This window comes from Kluyveromyces lactis, assembly GCF_000002515.2.
Source record: "Kluyveromyces lactis strain NRRL Y-1140 chromosome A complete sequence".
Classification (NCBI taxonomy): Eukaryota; Fungi; Ascomycota; class Saccharomycetes; order Saccharomycetales; family Saccharomycetaceae; genus Kluyveromyces; species Kluyveromyces lactis.
Window position 1 is genome coordinate 509611 of NC_006037.1, and position 19336 is coordinate 528946.

The 19336-nt window shown below is 38.5% G+C and overlaps 3 protein-coding genes across 3 annotated transcripts; 2 read left to right on the plus strand and 1 right to left on the minus strand.

The window, feature by feature from the left end:
* Positions 1-760: 760 nt before the first annotated feature.
* Positions 761-3739, plus strand: PFK1 (6-phosphofructokinase subunit alpha; the record flags this gene model as incomplete). The annotated part of the gene is made up of 1 exon (XM_451245.1): positions 761-3739. One exon carries the CDS (start codon positions 761-763, stop codon positions 3737-3739), a length of 2979 nt encoding a protein of 992 aa, XP_451245.1.
* A 1018-nt stretch (positions 3740-4757) lies between these two features.
* DPI8 (Dpi8p) lies at positions 4758-5009 on the plus strand (the record flags this gene model as incomplete). Its single annotated transcript, XM_451246.1, has 1 exon — positions 4758-5009. The coding sequence occupies one exon, from the start codon at positions 4758-4760 to the stop codon at positions 5007-5009; it is 252 nt and encodes an 83-aa protein (XP_451246.1).
* Positions 5010-6903: 1894 nt separating this feature from the next.
* Positions 6904-19101, minus strand: DYN1 (dynein heavy chain; the record flags this gene model as incomplete). The annotated part of the gene is made up of 1 exon (XM_451249.1): positions 6904-19101. One exon carries the CDS (start codon positions 19099-19101, stop codon positions 6904-6906), a length of 12198 nt encoding a protein of 4065 aa, XP_451249.1.
* Positions 19102-19336: the final 235 nt, after the last annotated feature.

Below are 19336 nucleotides of genomic sequence, written 5' to 3' on the forward strand. Positions count from 1 at the left end.
TCTTTATAATTAGAGATACCTCTGCCTAGCTAATGTTTCATCACGTGGTCATAAAAGGAAAGCTGGGCATGGAACGGGCCTGGGAGATAATTGGAACGGTCGGCGGTTACGATTGATACGAACAAATGGAGTCATTCTAAACACCGGTTGTCGTTCCCACGTGACCCCGTATATACCCATGAATGCATTCTATATATATATGCCTCAGATACCGGAACAACTTTGGGATCTCGTAATCTTCCGTGTATCCCACATGTGTTACCCGCACGTCAGTTAGCAACTTCCACTAAAATCAAACATATTCCCCTTTCGAAAATCGTGCTGATTCCATTTTTTTTTTAGGAAGCTGGTACCAACCATGCCATAAAAAGGGAGAATCCCATTAGTGGAAGCTCTAGGCTCATCACGTTCTTTGTTTCTGCATGCCCATTATCGCAGCAACACTCACACAACCCTTCCAACATGGCATAATTCATATAATATCAAAAGATTATATTCAAATGTGAAGGAATACATAAATACAATTGAATTATTTTCTAGGTAAGTAATCTTTTCTTGCATTGGTTTTAAGAAATGTTTTGATCTCTTGTTCTCAGAAACGTCAAACTGATAATTAAAGCTACATATATATACACACACTTGTATTAGTGATCTGATCAAGTGAGCTTTTTTTTTCATTGGGACAATCGACAATTTGTTAGGGTCTTAATTAAAAAGCCTGTGTTTTAACGAAGAGAAAAGAACAAAATAAAAAGTAAACATGAATAACTCGGTCTACGGCGTTGCTTTCCGTTCATTGAGTACCGGTGATGAAAAGCTGTATAAGGAAGCTACGAGATTCTACCATTCTTTGGGTTTCCAAACGGTAAAACTGTACGATAATTTTAAGAACCATGACGATTCGAATTTGATCGTTGGTACTTCCAAGAACTCTGTTAAGGAATGTTGGTTGGAATCGTTCAAGTTGTCTGAACTTGATTCACAAGGTTTCAGAGTTCCACAACAGGAGGCTTCTAATCAGCTACAAACTGATGGTGTTATGATCAAGTTGAGGTTAGTGGACACTGAACCCCTAAATCAAACTGCCGATACAGTTGTGTATTACACCGTCAGTTTGGATGAAGTATCCAAGATTGGTGAAAGAGTTGATGATCATAACGTCAAATTAGTGGATCCTTTGGGTAACGTGGTTCTTGTCACTGATTCCCATGATGGTAAGGAATTAAACGCTTCAGAGTTCATCGCACCTAAGGATTCTTCAGTAGAACAAAAGATCACTGTAGAATTAGTGGATAAGGATTCCAAGAAAAAGAAAATTGCCGTGATGACATCTGGTGGTGATTCTCAAGGTATGAATGCCGCTGTCCGTGCAGTGGTTAGATCCAGTATCTATTATGGATGTGACGTTTATGCAGTTTACGAAGGTTATGAAGGTTTGGTGAAAGGTGGAGACTATTTGAGAAAAATGGAATGGAAGGACGTCCGTGGATGGCTCAGTGAAGGTGGTACATTAATTGGTACCGCTCGTTCCAAGGAGTTCAGAGAAAGATGGGGCCGTAAGCAAGCTTGTTCTAATTTGATAGATCAAGGTATCGACGCTTTGGTTGTAATTGGTGGTGACGGTTCACTAACTGGTGCAGACTTGTTCAGATCCGAATGGCCATCTCTAGTTGAAGAACTAGTGAAGGACGGTAAGTTTACTGAGGACGAAGTTGCTCTATACCAAAACTTAACCATTGTTGGTATGGTCGGCTCCATCGATAACGATATGTCTGGTACTGATTCTACCATTGGTGCTTACTCTGCTTTGGAAAGAATCTGTGAGATGGTTGATTACATCGACGCTACTGCTAAGTCACATTCAAGAGCATTTGTTGTGGAAGTGATGGGTAGGCATTGTGGTTGGTTAGGTCTAATGTCTGGTATCGCTACCGCGGCTGATTACATTTTCATTCCAGAGAGAGCAGCTCCTCACGGCAAATGGCAAGATGAGTTGAAACGTGTTTGTCAAAGGCATAGAGAAAAGGGTCGTAGAAATAACACAGTTATCGTTGCAGAAGGTGCATTGGATGATCAATTAAACCCAATTACCGCCGAACAAGTTAAGGATGTCTTGGTAGAACTTGGTTTAGACACCAAAATCACTACATTGGGACACGTTCAAAGAGGTGGTACAGCTGTGGCACATGATAGATGGTTAGCTACTTTGCAAGGTGTTGATGCTGTCAAGGCCATCCTGAACATGACTCCAGAGACTCCATCTCCATTGATTGGTATTCTCGAAAATAAGGTTATCAGAATGCCCTTGGTTGAATCTGTGAAACTCACAAAACAAGTTGCTGCAGCCATCGAAGCTAAAGATTTCGATAAAGCCATTTCTTTACGTGACACAGAGTTCATTGAATTGTATTCCAACTTCATGTCCACCACCGTTAATGATGATGGATCTCAGCTATTGCCTGAAGCAGACAGATTGAACATCGCCATTGTTCACGTTGGTGCACCTTCTGCTGCTTTGAACGCAGCCACTAGAGCAGCAACATTATACTGTCTAGCTCATGGTCATAGACCATATGCTATTACAAATGGTTTCAGTGGTCTAATACAAACAGGTCAAGTGAAAGAACTTTCCTGGATCGATGTTGAAGACTGGCATAACCTCGGTGGGTCAGAAATTGGTACCAATAGATCCGTCGCAGCAGAAGATATGGGTACTATCGCATACCATTTCCAAAAGAACAAGTTTGATGGTGTCATCATCCTTGGTGGATTTGAAGGTTTCAAGTCTTTGAAGCAATTAAGAGATGGTCGTGACCAATATCCAATCTTCAACATTCCAATGTGTTTGATCCCAGCCACCGTGTCCAACAACGTGCCTGGTACAGAATACTCTTTGGGTTCCGATACCTGTTTGAATGCGTTAGTGAAGTACACCGATGCTATCAAACAATCTGCATCATCTACCAGACGTAGAGTGTTCGTTGTTGAGGTTCAAGGTGGACACTCCGGTTACGTTGCATCTTTCACTGGGCTAGTTACCGGTGCTGTCTCTGTTTACACTCCAGAAAATGCTATTAACTTAAAGACTATTCAAGAAGACTTGGCATTATTGAAGGAAAGTTTCAAACATGAGCAAGGTGAAACCAGAAACGGTAAGCTTGTAATCAGAAACGAAATGGCCTCTGATGTCTATACCACGGAATTGCTTGCAGATATCATCACTGAACAATCAAATGACAGATTTGGTGTCAGAACCGCTATTCCAGGTCATGTTCAACAAGGTGGTGTACCATCCTCCAAGGATCGTGTCATTGCATCCAGATTCGCTGTGAAGTGTGTCAAGTTCATCGAACAATGGAATAAGAAGAACACCGCTGCAGACAATGAGGATTTCAAGATCCTACGATTCAATTACGTGAACGGTGTGAAGCAATACACTGTCCTTGACGAAGATCTATCTGCCGCTGTGATTTGTGTCAATGGTTCCAAGATTTCTTTCAAGCCAATCGCTCATATCTGGGAAAACGAAACCAATATCGAACTCAGAAAGGGACAAGAAATTCACTGGGAAGAATACAACGAGATCGGAGATATTCTTTCCGGCAGAAGTATGCTAAGAAGAAAGATCCAAAAGGAACAACAAGAAGAATCCTCTTTACCAAGTGTGGCAGACACTCCATTGTCATCTGTCACAGTTTCTACCTCTGCTGCAAAAGAAGACTCAGCCTTGTATGTTTAAAAGACTAACCCTCTTACCTGTCATGAAAAGTTCTGAACATTAGAAGTTCATCATATGCCATGTATACCGATTCTCGTTTCATATGTACAATAATATTTTACGTAACTAACTTTATTAATTATATCGATGAAGGACAACCCATAAGGTAAACTACCCACCGTATATTACCGAAAAGTCTTTCAGGATTTTCGTATCACGTGATGCAACTATTTTATTGATTTTTCGAATCTCGCAGTTTCAGTTTGCGTGACCATCCTTCCAGAAACCGTTGTTCGAGAAGAACTTCCGCTCTTTTGGGCACCCAAAAAACTCCAAAATGAGAAGTTGCCCCTCCACACCCCCCACTTTCACCAACAGTTTACCACTTTGTGGCGTAATTTTTCCTAATTTTTCGTCGGAAGAAATCGGGATGGGGGCGCTAAACAGTTCACGCTCGATTAGCCAGTAATGTGATATCATTGGTCAGAGAAGAAACGGCTGATATAATTTATCTCAAAAGTGCGTTCATCTCATTGCATCTCATCGCATCAAAGCTGTTTACTATTTTGGAGCCTAGAAAAGAATGTAGGGGGACGGAAAAACTGATGTTTTACTCGAAAAGACATTTGAAGATTGCTTGAGATACCACAGGGCACCTGTCTATCTAAAGGATAGCTTGACTATTTCCCTTTATGAACAGGATCGGTCACGCATTGTCGGAACTTTGCTATATGGCAGTACTAGCTAGGGTGCAATGACATCGATCAACAGTTCATAATTCATCTCTCACGTTGTCTTGTATAAGGATGAATGTGTCAAGAATAATCGTAAGAGACGTGTAGCATTTTGTCATGAAGACTGGGTGTGGGTGAAGCGATGGCTCACATGAAATCATGATATATAAGGAAGACAGAATCATGTATTGTTCTCATCAACCTATTATTCCTTCTTTTTGATGATATATATATGTGTTAAGGTTTCAGCTGTTATTATGACAACCAAGATATCCATCTGACAATCATCTCTCATATTAATAACAATGTTCGCTAATTACTCAGCCAAAGTTTCACGTACAGTTACCAAAGCAATTCCTTCTGTAGCTACCATCGCTTCTGTGTCTATTCCAAGCAAAGTAGCCACAACCAAGGCCAATACGGCTTTGTTTAACGCTGGTAACTCGTTTAAATCGTTCAAAGAATACAGAGAAGTAGCAACCAAATACGGTCCTTTGAGCGCAAAGTTAGCCATTAAGAGACAATTGGCTTATCCAAATGGGGCTCCTCAGTTATAGATGTCAGTCGTCTGATCCAGACCTCGTACCATTTTATCTACTAGCTGTATATACACTCGGTTGATCTGAACTGGATTTCAGATCAAATAATTATGACTTATGGGTAAGTCACTGGTTTACTTTTTCAGATTTAGGCGGAGGTTTTCCAACTCAGTTGCATGCAGGTGTGCATCGTTTCAATTTCGTCTCCATCTATCAGCCCCTTCATTAATTCGCCTTTTATAATGATATCCTAGATATAGTAAAGAGCTCTTTATAAACATATACTATAAATCACTCCTTTGATACACAAAACTTGTTAATATTGTTTTAACTTATTCGTAGATATCCAGTAGCTTGTACAGTAGAGGACATATCAATATCACGGTGGCTGGAATTCCTGCATAGATTATGGATCTTCCAATAACATCAATATTGGCCAATGGCGTAAATAGTCTCACTTCTGCACTTTCCTGATGTTGCTTTAGCTCCTCCTTCGTGAATGGACGATCATCTCCTATCGTCTTTGACAAAAACCAGTATATCACCTTTTTACTCAACGTTTTCCATGTCAACACTGCTAGAATACCAACTATAATTCTTAAAACGGTACCGGTGATCCCAATTCTGGAATAACTGAAAGGCATCACGTATAACTCACTGTCATAAACTCTTGGACTTAGCCAGTCGCTACATTCTATTCCCATTATCACACCAATAAATGCAACACTATCCTCTATGCATGGACATTCGTCAATGGGTCTAGCATGGAATTTCAACAGTGCTGCCCCAGTGATGATGCTTAATATAGGATACCAAACACCACTTTGTATGGTGAACTTATCAAAATCCAGGTAGCTATTGGTGAATACTCTGATCGCACAGCAGAATATCCCGATCGTTATACCACTGGTGATATCCAATATACCATGCATCCCACAATAGATTCTGCCTAAAGTCAAGATAAAGAAGTATAATGCAGTCATAATATAAAGATAATTCTCAAATACTCGTGGGAAACGCTCAGTTGTGAAATATACCATACAGTCAACAGACTAACACCAGTAGCATTTGCAGTATGTGAGCTTGGTGCACCATATTCTTTCGTGGTATAGTCACTCAATGTGATACGATGAACAGGTGGGGACTTAGGCCTAGGTAAACACCAGTAATCCTTGAAATGTCCACTAAGATAAATTGAGTAACCCAAAATATACACTAAATCTCTTGTCACAACGCTGAATCCTGTCCAACGTGGTATTGGTAACATCACCACGTAAAATGTATGAGATCCCATAATTGCTGTAAATGCAAAAAATACGTCCATAGGCTTGCTTCTCAAATGAGCTTGAATCCATAAGATAATAGCTTCTGTATGAGTCAATTCGATCACTTTCAACAAGGATTGTCTGCATTCAAATCGAAACTTTGACATATGCGGCTTGAAATGATCTGGATCATGATTCCCTGGGTCAGAGTATGGATGTTTACCATCAAATACGTTCAAATGTGAAAAGGAAAAAACTCTTTGCCGAGTCTGTACCTTAGCTGTCTTGTCGCTGATAAGCGTGCCCTTACTGCTGGTGTCCATTGTAGTCATTGTGTTTTTTTCTTGGCACATGTAGGCGATTTCTCTGCTGTTCTTCCATTCCAGTCTCGTGAGCAAGTTTTAAATGTTTCTAAAGGCTGTTTTTGATTTTAAAGGTTTTTTTCAGTGATTCTCGCAGTAAGTCATCATACCTAAAGCAGGGGAAAAAACAAATTGACATGCAATGAAGTGAATGGATAACTTTATTGAGAATCATAGTTTTGATATGACTATCTTTCAGAACTCAAGTGCTCTCTAATAACATGATACGCTTTAAGTGTTCTAAATAAATAGATATATTATAGAAGGAGCTTGGTCATTCTTACATCATTTTACATCCAGTTGATCTGACCCGGCATCCATAGCGACTAAATCGGACATGCAAGATACTGCCTGCATGAACGATATTCTCTCCAAATTTCCCTTAGGAACTGATAGCCAGATATCTTTGTGTTCGATTGTCCATGGCAAATTATTTAGCCATTCCGTAATTCCATGCATTGAGTGTTTGGAAGAGGGGGACCCTACATCACCAATTATATTACTGTTAGCCTTGAAACTACCCTCGTGCATGATCGAAGCAGTTAAGTTCATAATCCATTGATACAATTCATCCCTCTTGTCCAACCTATTGCAGTATATGAGCTTTCCAACAATAAATCTTAGTTTTGGCCAATCAATTGCCTCATTGTCGACACAGTTTTCCACCGCATTAATGGCTAGCTCCAGATCTAAATCATGGTATTCGACGTCTTTGGTAGTGATTTTCACGCGCTCCAAAAGCAACGAGTGTATCCAGCAGACCAAGTGTTTTAAGTATAAGCCCGTTCCTTCGACGGGTTTCTTTTGAATAATTAGCTCCCAGAATTTTTTGACTTTGTATAATACTCCAGATTCGCCTTCGTAAGCTATCTTCGTACTATACTGTAAAAGTTGAGAACTTGGATGTATGCTATCTTGTAAGCTACAAGTCATAAACAATTTGAAGTTTTCGTTGCTATTGGAAATAATCTGCTTTAAGTACTTTGGCAATATTTCATTACACCACGTCAAGGACATTTGGATGTTCTGTAGTAAGACCCAACCACCAACTTCAACACAGTCGTTCAACGTTTCTTCAGCTATTTTACAGGATTCTGAAGATCCCATGGCAATTGTTGTTATTTTTTTTTGGAGTTGTTCCGCAAGCTTCTTTATCATAAATGACCCATCAACACCTTTATCCGCCCCGACTAATAGAATATTGGAGCGAGTATTCTTCGAGAGGAAGTCACTTATTTCCCAGGGTTGTTCTTTCATGATTGTCAAGATCATTTGTGATAATCCATCTTTCGCATCTCCGACAAGTAAACCCTCCTTAAACTCAGTAAATCGTTCGGATAGTTGCGGTTGCGTCCTGAGAAGGTCTATATTCGATCTGATCATTTTCCACTCTTCGACTGTTCGTGTACTTTCCATTGAATACATCTGGAGTTCCATTAAACGTGCGGCAAAAGAGAGCCTATCATTCTCTAAAAACATTGGGCCAAAAGCACAAAACATTAAGCGGATTAGTACAGACAAAATTTTATTCGGTTTATTGGGCTTGCTGTTAACAAGTTCGTCTGAATTTTCAAGTACGTACCGAAATACTGTCAAAAACTCATTCACTTCAACATCATAAAACCAATGCTTTTTGATACGCACCCATTCTAAAAGCTCGAATATCTGGACAGCTATGGTAGAGATAGGAGAAAATTCTGTTATTGCTGATTCCTGTTCAAGTACAAGTGACTGTATCTTCGATATCTCGGTAGACATTGTCCCAGCTTCTACTTTTAGGTTCTCCAGCGTTTTTAGCAATTCTTCATTTTCGAGAATATTACTTTCAGAAGAATTTAGAAGCCCCAATAGTCTGTTTCCTAGTTCCCTCAATCTAAGCTGACAGGTTGAGTCCTTCTCAAGAAGTAGCTTTCTTTCATTCTGGATTGTAGGTAGCTCATTTGTCAGGATATCTTGTAGGGTCTGAGATTCAAGGTTGCCTTTTGTTATAGTAAAGTTGAACGCTTTTGTTTTAGTTAAGACGTAATTGGGGACGCGCCAACTTTTGTCACGAGAGTATATAATCATTCTAAAGTCATTGGAAACATCTAAATCTCTGATAGAGTCACCAAGTTCGATGCTTCGCCTGCCCCCAACGTTCTGAAATTCCTGTTTCAAAACTTTAGTAACAAAGGGATCAAAGAATTCACCATCTTGAATCAACAAAACTCCTCCGAATCTCAAGGTATTTTCCAAACTCTTGCTGAAATTTTGATCCAAGAAACTTGTCATCACGAGTTTCGAGCCGTAAACTGCATACAAAACATCTAGTATATTCCCCTCCGGATCTAGTATCAATGGATATTTCTCTATGGTAGGCGAAACAACGGCTGAAAAAGTTTCTATCGCAAATTCGTCTTCAGAGAGGCCATTTTCGATCCAGAATGACTTATTTTCAAGGCTCACCCTCTTAGCAAGATTATTGAAGGATTGGTCGTAAGCAATATCTGATGTAGCCAAAATCATTTTCCATTTTCCCACTAATTCTGCTCTCGTTTTGAAGTCATGAGTAAAGCAATAAGCAGAATATAGGGAAGATAGTATGGTGTCTCCTAGAAGATTTTTTTTCACTTCTGTAAATTGTCTGGTCTCAAAAGTCCATCTTTCCTTTTCAGAGTTCAAGCTCTCGAGAAGGGTGGTTGACTTGGACACTTTACTCTCAACTAAAGACATTTCGGACTTTAAAACTTCAATGTCCCGGATAATTTTACTGTACAACTCCTTTGACTTTTCTATTTGCTCTTGCAATTCATTAATCATTTCATCTGCGGCTAAAACTTTCGCTCTAGTTCTTAGAATCTCATCTTCAAGAATCTGTAAATCCCTTTGCAATGGGCCTACTCTTGTGAGAGCATCAGAGAACAAGATCTGAGCTTCGATCCACAAATACAAAGGACCACAGGCCTGACTAGCTCTGAGTACATTTTCATACTTGAAATTTGATCTGTTCAAATAGTGCGTCTGAATATAATGCTTCAGTTCTTGTGAAAGCATTGTTTCCGTTTCAAATGTCACAATTCTAGCAATAAAGTCATCTTTTCGAATGGTTTGTTGTATGTCCTTCCATGTACCAATTTGGAAACCTAGAAGAACGCACACTGCTTCTAAAGTGATTTTAACAGCTTCAGGAGGATTAATCATAGTTCTCAATTCAGTTAGTTGTTGTTTTTTAATGTTTTTCACTCCTCTTTGAGCTTCTAAAATGGCGGGCTCAGCTTTTGCTAGGTCATTCATTACCACGTCCCTTCTTTTGGAAATTTCTTGTTCTTGAAGGTTGAGAATCTTTTGAATCTCGATTGATGCTTCTTGCTTTCTTTCAGATTCATTTTGATCATGTAACATCTGGTCCAATGTTTTTCTCGCTTCAATCTTCTTTTCTTGAAGGATATTTTTTTTACTTTCCATCTCTTTATTTAACTTCTTAACCATTATAACACTTTCTTTTAGTTTGATAAGTCCATTCCTAATAAACCTTTGATTATTATCAGATTCAGTTAGTTTTTTTGTGTATTCTATTCGTAGAACCTTTAAAGAATCTAGAAAAAGGGCAGGAGATGGATATGGGACATCATACGAAGAGTAATAGTCCTTGAAAACAGAGTAGAATATTTCAGTAACTTTTGAGCGAAGGCTGTCTGATGATATTTGTCCCACAGTATCAGAAGCTTCCATCGTTTGATCTAGCGGAATTTTATCAATAAAGTGCTTCGCAACCTGTATAAGTGTACCATTCTTCCATGTCCCCATCCATGTCAAAACGCAACGATTGAACAACGCAGGTGATGTCATAATGTTTGCTGAATTTGACTTCTTCGGATCACTGATCTTTATGACAACATGCAAATTTTTGGAAATTTGTTCGGTGAACCAATCATACATGCTTTGTTCGGTATCTAATACAGTTCGTGGCAAGAATGGGCTACCTCTTATTTTTGCAATAAGGCTATCGTAATCTTCAGCTTGGAAAAGACCAGGTATGTCAGAATTTGCTAATAAAGTGTTGAGCCGCTCTACGAAAGAAGCTTCCACCATGTTGGATTCATCGAGAATCATGCAAACTTTTTTATTCTCAACTCCACTTTCCACTAGAACATGCCTCAAAAAGGCATCAAATTCCAATAGATTGTAATTTCGGTGCACAAGGGGAATTCTGACATCAATTCCGTTTAACCAAGCAACAAACCTTGTAATGGTTGTTTTCCCGCTGCCGCTGGGTGCAACTAATATACCGTGACCTTGAACTTGTTTCAAAATTCTGTCTACATTTAACATCGCATAAAGCATCTCATTATGAAGAATTATATCATAGCTCAAAACTTCTTCACAAAAAGTCTTTAATCTCTCAGAAACAAAACTTCGAATTTTGTTCAAATCTGATTGCTCATATTTCATGTTCAACCAGTTGCAGAAAACGAATGATGGTTGAATAATATCTGTTATATTTTGTAACGGGAATTCCGATGAAACGGCATCAACTAAGAATTTATCAAACAGATGTCGTTCTTCTTCGGACACTAATCTGTCTGAAAATATCCGTCTAGACTCATAGGCCCATATTTTTATTAATTGAGGTAAGTCGACCATTTCAGAGCTGCTGATGGCATGATAGACACCTCTCACCCATCTAGTAAGTTCTCTGGGAGAGAAAATGTAATGATATTGCTGTTGTACAGTGAATTGTTTTTTACATTCAAAATAGATCTCAACAGACACTCTGGCAAGGTTATCGGCATAGTCCTTTTTGATAGAACTAGCTTTAAGGACGGATCTGAAAAAAGTTTGATAGATATGAAGTAAAGATTCCTTTGAGGGGTAGTCAACCATGATTATGGCAGCATGGCGAGTAAATCTTTTGGTCATTTTGCTTCTTCCCGGATCACTAGATGGATTACAGGCAGCAACTATTTGGATGTTCTTTAAAGAAACCCATTTGTTATCTTTCGGACTCCAAAATCCATTCTTTTCTAGCAGCTGACGCAAAAACAAGATGATTGGCTGAGAACCATACTTGTCTGGTTTCGGAAGATTAATTTCATCGCAGAAGAATACTAACTGTTTTCCAAATGATACGGGCTGCATTATTAGTCCTTCTGCTGTCGACTTGTATGTAGTATGCTGTTCTATAGTTTTCAAAAAAGATTCCACAGTAGTATCTTTAGAGAAGTTCATTCCTACTAGCATATGGTCCTCCGATTGCTTTAATGCACTTTGAAGAGTCATAGTTTTTCCTGAACCTGGAGGGCCGCATAAGATTAACGGCTGATGCTGTTTAAGTAGTGTGAAAAGTATAGCCTCGTGTCTATAAGTGTCCACGGTAGGTATGATAAGGTCAGGTAACAAAACTTGGTGAGCCTCTAATTCTGTGTTTTGGAGGTTTCTTTTATGCGGTAGGAGTTCAGCTGACACCGGTGAAACCTCGTAGTCTAATATCAAACCATTAACCGGCGGTAGTCCATGGGACTGTAAGTGTGATTGGATGAAGGAAGAGAACACGATTTTATCATCTACAGGACAGTCTCCTGCAAAAGCCCATACAATACTCAAAGCGCTGTGTCTTAAGATGAAGAGCTTGAAAATTGAAGAGGTCATTTTGGAAAGATCATTAAAATATGAGACATAAGGATTGCATATCAAATTAGAATATACTTTCGCAATTCTGTTGATATCAAAATCTAATATGTGATTTAGGTCAGCGCTCTTCCGGAGTATTAATTCAAAATCTTCCGGACAGAAAATTGAATCCGAGATTTCGAGCATACTGTCTTTTAGTTTCGTCGCTGACGGCCCATAGTTTGGGGTGGAATTGAACAGTCTATTATAAGTGGAGCAAAACAAGTTATGAGGAGAAATTATGTTCTTATTAAACCATAGCATACCGCATCTGCTGATTGTTGCAGGAGTTGCGAATGTTAAATCCTCAACTTCAAATACAATATGGAGGTGGTGAGGGATATCCAAACGTTCGCCGTTCGGAAGGGTAAATACCTTGTTATCGTCAAGAGCACTGTTCAAGGTCTCTGCATAAATCGGATCTAAATCACTATCGAATATTATCCAGATATTTGCATTCTCATATTCATCAAGATAATCTTCGTTTATTTCCCTGAGAATCGTCGTAAACAACCCATCTTGCCACTCGAACGTGACAGGATCAAGATTCCCATACAATTGCTCCTTTTTTAGCGCTTTGGAATCAATGGTGTAAATTACATTTGATTTTTTAGTAGTATTTTGCACCATTTCCATCGTGGCGTTGAGTACTGTCGTTTTGCCACATCCAGCTTCACCGACAAGTATCACACCTTGTTGAGATTTTTGGACTTCGTAAAGTTGCTGACACTTTTTGTAGAACGAATCATTGAAGGTGATATGTTGCTTCTCACAAAATTCAATAACAATCTCTTCCAGGTCATGTCCTTTCACCGAACTGAAATTCTTTGGGAAAAATCTATTCCAAGCAGTTTCAAAAATTGCTTCATCTTCCTCTAATAGCTTGGGAGTTATAATATTCCAAATGCTTCTAAGAAGAATCGCATGGTTCGGTATTCCCTCATTCTGCATGAGCTGCAAGTTGCAATTCCGAATCACGGACTTTATTGCCCTTAAACCAAAGTCATAATGTGATTGACATGAAGTTTTTGATTCGAGCTCAGCAAAAAATGACACTAGTTGAGAAGAAGTGCCTTTTGCGTCTTCAAAACCCATGGTATTGAGTAGTGTCTCTATTATTATCACCGTCTGAGGAGCAGACATTGTAAACTCTCTGAACATTCTCTTTAAATTTCCAGGTAATTGTGATCTTCCTGCGTAACCTAAATTCATGGTAATAAAGATTGCAGTGTTACGATGTATTAATCCATTTCTTTCGAGTATCGATAATTTCCTGTCTTCACTTATCATAGAAGATTGAATAGCTTCAATTTGGGAGGAAACGGCACTCAAAAGATCTGCTTTTAAACGATTAAATTCATCAAAGCAACCCCAAGCGCCAACCTGAGCTATACCAAACAATATTCTGGCCATGGAGCGATAATCGAAGGTATCATCACAGTTAAACACTAAAACAAAACGTCCAAGTCTTTTCGCCAAATATTTAACAGATTCTGTTTTCCCTGTACCAGCGGGACCAAAGGGTGATCCTCCCAGATTATTAGACAAGGCATGTAGCATTGTGGCAAAAAAGGTTTGAAGTGTAGGTGTTTGAACTAGTGTCTCCGGTACACCCACATATTCAAATCCATACTGAACCTCGATTCCTGTCTGGACTATTTTCACTGTTTCTAGTGCAGCAGCGCTAGTGTCGATGTAAAACTTCTGGGTTTCATTCCAAGTGACTTCTTTGTTTTCAGCAGTTTTCAAAAGTAAGGTCATTTCCTTCAATCCAAACATTTCAGAAAGCAAAGAGTCGATTAGTGTGTGTCTACACATTCCATCCGCAGCTCTTTTTCGGATAGATAGTCTTTTGATAGCATCAGTAAAGTCGTCAATTAGGTTTCCCAGGTCGTCTGGTCTCATTGTTTGAGCACGTTCCGTCCAATTTACCAACATACATAACCATATTACCTGGAATGGATACTCATCTATTAAAGAATCTAGATCTTTCAATGAGTACTTTCTATAGCACGCAGTAGCTAAAGTAGACAAGGTATGCTTCAATTCCTTTTCTAGGGATGACAACCACTGGTACGCTGGTGTTTGGGGTGTAACTTTGACGTCATTAATAAGGCTTAATCGTTCTCCCTCAATTGAGTAAATTGCTGTAATAGAATTGTCTACAATTTCCAATCTCCCAACGGATCCAAACATCTTTCTCATTTGATTGGATAAAAACTCAAAGTCTGTACTAAATCCTATTAATTGTAAGAGATCTTCGTTACCAATGAAATAGAATCTTGGAAAAAGCTCTCGTTGTGATTCAAGAAAATCATTTAAAGACTTTCTAACTCGGGTGAGTGATTCTAATAGTGACCGCAAGGCGTTAATATAATCGGAGTGGTAAAGTACATCCATCGCAATTTTAGCAGTTTGAAGCGTGTTAAAAAGAATGTTGAGATCTGAAGTAAGCACAGAAAATTGAGCAGCTTCTACGGAAAGCAGTGCCTTTAGAGAGCTGCCTTCATTAAGTACACCGTATAAGTAGCACCATTGCTTCTGGATTTCTAAGCCAGTCATAAGGATTTCGGAAAAATCTGTCAACTTCGTCTCTAACTCGTAGATCTCTTGGTCAAAAATCTTGTAAAACTGAGAGTTCTTCATAGAAAGTAGCGTATTAATATCATCTGTTGCCGTAGTGAAAAGACTAGACCAGTTTTTTATTAGCTTATGGCCACTTTGATGGATAAAACTGTCGATTGTAACTTCCTTCCATTTATCTCTCATATCTTTCAACGTAGAAGCAAGCACTTCTTCATCTTTGGCCTGATTCACAATATTATTTAATTCGTTTTCGTTGACCGACACACTCAATGAGAGAACGTCAATAAGGGAAAAAGACTGGGAATCAAGTGTCGTTGCAGGTGGTTCCCAAGACCCGAACTTTTGGAAAATGCAGCACCAGTGTTTCGCTTTTAGAGGGGCACTTTTTAGATTTTGTAGAGTTTTCATGGCAGAAAGAACAGAGTTGATGGATTGTAGGAGATTTTGAAATACAGAGTACTGTAACACGTTGGATGGAAGATTGTTTGTATCATCATATAGAGTCTGCAAGCGCTGTTTTACGTCGCCTATAGCAACGGAATTCCACGTCTGGTTAAGAATATCTTGCATTGAATTCCATAGTGTTCCAACCGACAACCACATAGCTTTGTAATTTTGTATTTCCGTCAGAATATCCTGGAGATGGAAATTTACCGTAGTTGGGATCAATAGCACTTTAGCTGTCTTGAGAAGATCATGGATTTGATTTTTGGTTGCATTTACCGAATCCTCGAAGGAAGCAATAACGGCAAGCGCTTCCGCAGGATCTGTTTCAGACCCTACGGGCTTTCGGTTCTTCCAACCTTGAATGAGAGACTCTGATACTAATTTTAATCTTTCAATTTCACTATCCAGTTTGGTTGCGATAATGTCGCGATTCTCTGTCACTAAATTTTCTCTTTTCATACATATTTCTTTCAAAGAATCGAGGTCTGTTTTGAGCTGTTCGCAGTAGATAAAATCAGCAGGAAGATTAGCACGGACTTGCAAGAACAGTCTCTGCGAACTTTTCAAAATCGCAAACTGTTTATATGTGACTTCAGACTTCGAACCGACATTATCAAGATGAATTATCATATCTGTGATGGATTTCAAAGACGAAAAACTGAGTGGCAGATCCTCAAAAAATTTACGGTCCATTGTCAATCGGTGGTGTAAATCAGTAGACAGTTGAGTGTATAATAATATCAAGTGTCTTAGTCCAAATGCGTGCCATTGATCGAATTTTGCACAACACTGTAGTAAGGCTTGCTCTTCACTTACCTTGACGTTTATGGATGATTCTGCCTCTGTATTAAATGAGATATAATTCATAGTTTTTCTTTGCTCATAAATATTAGTCATAAAGGCCAAGCATATTTCGATATCAGTGGAAACATTTGCCACAAATTGCTCTTCTGTGAGTGTCCACAAATATTCTGTTGTCTTCCATTTAGATAAAATCTTACCTAAAGATGCATGAAACCTGTCTATAGAATCCATATATTCCACGATTGTTGGTTGTATATCGCTTAATATGTCAGTAAAGGTTGCCGTGTTCAAAGCAGTGCCAAAACTACACACTATCAATTTGGGCTGATTTTGTATTTTGTTTACAATGAAACTCAATCTGTTGATCCATGAACTCTTAACAGCACAAAATGAGGGTTCAAACTGGAAAACTCCGTTGGAAAAAGTGATACGTTGTTCAATAGGTTCTAATATCAGAGACTGAATAAAATCCTTGAACTTTTGGATCAATGTCATCCTTAATCTATGGTTTAGCATTGAAACAAAAAGTACATTATCCTCGGTGACCTCTAAGCGAAATTTGTCCACTATATATTGTAATTGTTCAGTAATATTGCCGGACGCTTCATCTAGTGAAAAGTTGTCTAAATTAAGATAATATTCTTTGACCTGAAACTCCATAGTGGAGAAATTCTCATAATCCCGCAGAAGACGGTCAACACCTTCTTCAAATCTGGCCAAATCACCAGATATGTTACTTCCATCGACAATTGTATCTATTGGAACAGTTTCCCAAGACTCTGTTATTAGAGTTGATAAACTTTTCCAAACATCATTGACACTGTTTCGAAGGAGTGGGGTCGTGTAAGATAATTGCTTGACACCATCGACAACTAAAAAAAATGTTTGTAATTTTTCAGCAATGATAGCCGCATAAGGGTATGTGTTTCTAGTTATTCTAGACTTTCTGACTATATCGCTTGGTATGTCGTATCCTTGCCATATCAGGTTCCGTAGTGCTTTGAAAAGGGATCCTGAAGAAAAGTTGAAATTCACCTTCAATTCATAGTCTGTTTTCGATAATATGACTTTAAATACACTTTGGTCAAGTGAAAATTCCGTGTTTTGCGCATTCCATATCCATGATTCGTAAATTTTGTCAGTGCTTAGACTAGACTGGATAGAAGTGCACTCTTTCGAGATTTGGGAGCCGATCGTAGTTTTATCCCAATCTGATCCTAAGATGACTGTTAGTTTGGATGTAATCAGTTTTAATTTTTTCAAAAGCTTCTTTCGCCAAACTATGTCATGGATAATTGATTGAATATCAAATTGTTCTTCGGCAGCATTAGTTGGGGTCCAAGAGCTGATTGAATCTCTAATGAAGTTAGTATCAGTCTTAACATTGTCCAAAAGCTGATGTTGGTATTCTCTGACAGCATTCAAAACCCTAATTCTCTTTGTAAGCAATTCATATCTTTCAAATATGCTGAACATTTCCTTACTACTGTGACAATTTTCTAATTCCTTCCGTAGAATGGCAATTAGTTCATCTTCGATTAATGAAATTTGTTGAGAATAATTTTTTTGTAAATGAACCCAAGAAACGACATCAGCTTTTAAAACATTAACGGGCTTAACCTTATCATAAATTCTTTCTGTCCTTTCACGGAGAGGTCGGTTATCGACCGCTGTAAGAGCTTCCAGGAAAATGTGATGTTGTTCTCTGAAAGTCGATACATTTGAAATACGTTGCTTAAGTCCCTCTGTGGAGCAATTTAACTTCAAAAATATGAATTTCGCAGCTTTCTTTCGCATTAGCTCTCTTATCATCAACGTGAAATCTTTCAATTTATCTTCAAAATTATCAAGAACCATGAGAGCGTTCTCTTTAATATTTAGAAACTGTTCATAATCCATAAGTAACAGGTTTGGTAAAAGTTCCTCTGCTTTGATACAGATATCATCTGATACCTTCTCTATCAGTTTGATGGCTTTTTCTAATGGGTATTGAGTGATTTTGAGCTTTCTAATCTCGTATGCGAATTTTTCTATAGCAATATTTAAATCGGGCATTGAAGTAGCAGATGAGATGTTTTGTATGGCAAGTCCATCGAGAAAAGTTGAAAAACTTTGGGTTTCAGCTATCATGTTGGACAACCCAGTATCATTGATAAATGATGTGCTACTATAGAATCGTTTGGCCGATACCAAAATGCTTATCGTAATTTCAACTTCCTTACAACTTAACATTTTTTCTAGTTCACGTAGAGCTGTACAGTAATTCCTCCAAAAGTTCACCTCATCTAATGCTGTTCCATCCGCTAAATTGTTTTCAAGCCTGGATATAGAATGGACTGCTTTGATCCATGAATTTGAGGTTTTTTGTAATGCATTAAGGAATGACGAGTCATTCAATTGATCTGGAGGCAGATGTTCATCCACATTATGTGCTGTTGCTCCGTCTATGACTAACTGCTTCACTAATGGATGAATTGATTCCTCAATGTTGGGCAACTGAATTTCTTTGTCCAGGTTTTGCAAAGAAAGGGATAAATCCTTGATTTTCCTCTTGGTATTGAGTAATGAGTCTGGTACTGTTTTGGAATCCCTACTTCTGTTTATTACAACTTTATCGAATATTTGATACAAACCGACATCAACAAGTGTCTTTAATGTGTCGAATTGAGAATCTTGAGGTAGCATTATGATGTTGAATTGAGATTCGATGGACGCGTCAGAATCTATTACAGACTGGTTTTTCATCACCATCAAGACATTGTTCTTCTTGAGATTTTCTGAATCTATCTGCAATAAAAGGCCCACTCTCAATGTATCTAAGTCATGAACAAGGAACAAAGGCTCAGCATCTGTCTTTTCGCTAAGCCAATTCTGAATTTGGTCTGTGTTCTGATCTCTAAAGCCTTCTAATGTCTCACAATTCTTGAAATAGAGGACGGAGACCCCATGAATGAAGTCCAGTACAGGCTCTACAATATTCTGCTCCTGATGTATCATTCTTAGGTACCTAGATCGTGCTTTCCTAATGGGCGGCAACCTTCAAACGAATTGCCTTTGATGGTATTATTTCCTTAACTTCCGTAAAGTTTGTTGATTTGTTATGTTTTCATATAAACAAAAACAAAATAAAATAAAAAAGAAGAGACCTCTGATTCTTTTAACACTACAGAATGAGATCTTGACTATGATCTCGAGTTGGTGTCCACTGAAAGATAGATTCTGCGAACCAAAA